The sequence below is a fragment of the Gossypium hirsutum genome, chromosome D06, assembly GCF_007990345.1.
Source record: "Gossypium hirsutum isolate 1008001.06 chromosome D06, Gossypium_hirsutum_v2.1, whole genome shotgun sequence".
Lineage (NCBI taxonomy): Eukaryota > Viridiplantae > Streptophyta > Magnoliopsida > Malvales > Malvaceae > Gossypium > Gossypium hirsutum.
The window spans coordinates 65119113-65121825 of NC_053442.1; the positions used below are offsets into that span (position 1 = coordinate 65119113).

At 37.6% G+C, this 2713-nt stretch overlaps 1 protein-coding gene across 1 annotated transcript; it reads left to right on the forward strand.

The window, feature by feature from the left end:
- Nucleotides 1-254: 254 nt before the first annotated feature.
- Nucleotides 255-2713, forward strand: LOC121202882 (shikimate O-hydroxycinnamoyltransferase). The gene is made up of 2 exons (XM_041096242.1): nt 255-763; nt 1706-2713. Exons 1-2 carry the CDS (start codon nt 356-358, stop codon nt 2633-2635), a joined length of 1338 nt encoding a protein of 445 aa, XP_040952176.1. The 5' UTR covers nt 255-355; the 3' UTR covers nt 2636-2713.

Here is a 2713-nt window from a genome sequence, read left to right on the forward strand (position 1 = left end):
TAAAGAAGATAGACTTAACATGCAAATAAACTAAAATTTGAAAAATATAAAATTTGGTCCATACCTGCTGCACCCTTTTTCAGCAAATTAAAAAGGATAATTGTTTCATGTTTCATAAAACACCAATAAAAAAATATTATTTTATTTAAAAAATTCAATTATCGGCCAATGATGTGTGACGTCACGATCAAACACTGTAGAAGTTGAATTATTTTCGTAATTATTCACAAAATTTGGGTTACTTTTATAAAAACCCGAGAAGAGAACCTCGCCTTTGCTTAAGATAGCCGGACACTTTCTCACTTCCCCTTCTGTCAGTTTTTCATCAACAGGTTTGCCTCTTTCCAGAACATCAATGGATGTTAGTGTAAAGAGATGGAGCATGATACGCCCTACTCAAGATACTCCTAAAGAAAGGCAATGGATTTCAAATCTGGACGCGGTGATGACAACATACCATCTCCCTTTACTGTTTTTCTACAAACCAAATGGCTCCTCTGACTTCTTCAAGCCTCAAGTGCTACAGGAGGCTTTAAGCAAGACTCTTGTGCAATTCTATCCTATGGCTGGGAGGTTGGGACGTGATGAAAATGGTAGGCTCGAGATATTATGCAACGCAGAGGGCGTTCTGTGGATAGAAGCTGAAACTACATCGGCCATGGATGATCTCGACGGTTTTACTCCCTGCTCAAAACTGAGGAAACTGGTTCCCACGGCTGATTACTCTGGAGATATCGGTTGTTATCCGCTTATTATGGCTCAGGTAAGTGAATGAAGAACTATTATCTTATTATAGATGATAAGTGTTACTTGCAGTAGGAGACCAAGGATAAGCTCTGAGAAAACTCAAACAGCCTGATACTGAAGTTAAAGCACAAGAAAAACTAAGCTATCAGCTAAGAAGTTGATATATGGCCTTTTTTTTTTTTTTCAAAACTGACTTAAAAAGAATCGATTAATTATGAAAATACCTAGGTATAAAATTTTATACGAGAATGATTCGTTTTCTACAGTAAAAGTCCGTACCGCTAGACTAATTAGCGATACCGATATTTTTGTAAAAGTATTACCATCAATAAAGTATCGATACTTTCCATTAATCTTCACCAGAAAGTGCTAATTACGGAGGTCCATGGTGGTGGCTTAGTAGTGATGAAGATTAAACCAAAACAATTTTCTCTTCAATGAACCTCTGGTTTGACTCATTTGTAATAATTATTTTCGTTTGTCGGATACGACCGCAGTTTAAATGGAAAACTGTAATAATCCTCACCGAAGAAAAGTAAAGAACAAGATTAATCAAAGCGAATAATATTATTACAAATGAGTTAGGCGAGAGGTTCATTGAAGAGAAAAGGGTTTCGATTTCATCTTCTTCACTGCTAAGCCACCGCCATGGAACTCTTTGACCTTTCTCATGAAGCTAAACGATACCATCAACAAAGTATTGATCCTTTTTACAAAACTAACATCGGTGCCAACAATGAGTCCGGCAACATTCAAAAATATATATTTTTCAAAAACATGGGGTGGTGCTTCAATGGGAATGGTGGCACCAAATTTTATGATAGAAAATGGGCCAATCTCGTAAAAGATTTTACACTTGAGTTATTTTTATAATTAATCAATTTTTTGGCCAGTTTTGAAAAAAAAACCTTAATATTTTTGTTTCAAAAGGTCAATTGTTGAGTGTATATTTTGCTAGGTAACTACTCTTAAATGCGGTGGAGTTTGTCTTGGAATAGCAACTCATCATACTTTGACTGATGGCACAACGGCCTTACATTTCATTAATAGTTGGTCTGAAATGGCAAGAGGCTTGCCCCAGATTAGCATGCCACCACTTATTGACCGAACCCTTCTCCGAGCAAGAGTGCCACCAATCCCTAGATTTCATCATCTCGAATATGACCGACCTCCTTCCTTATACACCTCTACGTCATTTGTCCCTAATAACCATAAACCCTTAACTGTATCTGTTTTCAAGATCACACAAAATCAACTTAATGCCCTAAAAGCCAAGTCATGGGAACATGGAAACAAAACCAATTACAGCACCTACACCATTCTAGCTGCATACATATGGCGATGTGCAACTAAAGCTTGGGGCCTCTCATATGATCAACCAACCAAGTTACACATGCCAACTAATGGACGTCCCAAACTACATCCTCCCCTCCCATCAACGTACTTGGGCAACGCAATGTTTTCGGCTTCATTAATTGCTCTATCTGGAAATCTCCAATCAGAACCGTTTGTAAATACCCTAGAACGAGTTCATGGAACATTGCAAAGGATGAATAATGAGTATCTAAGATCAGCTCTGGACTACCTAGAAACATTGCCAGATATAACAGTTGCAAGGAGAACACCGGACACTTACCATTGCCCAAACCTAAGTATCAACAAATGGACACGACTGTCTTTATATGATGCAGATTTTGGATGGGGTCGACCAATATACATGGGTCCAGCAAACGTTGTCCATGAAGGAAAAATATACATACTATCAAGTCCAACCGATGATGGGAGCTTGTCATTGGTAGCATGCCTACAGACTGCTCATATGAGACTCTTCGAGAAACATCTATACGAAGGCTTGAAGTCATTTGACAAGATCAAAGCTCGATATTAGTTATTTGTTCTCTCTATCAATATATGTATAAACCTATAAATCTTCTACTTCTGTTTCTTTAACTAAGACTTTTTGTTT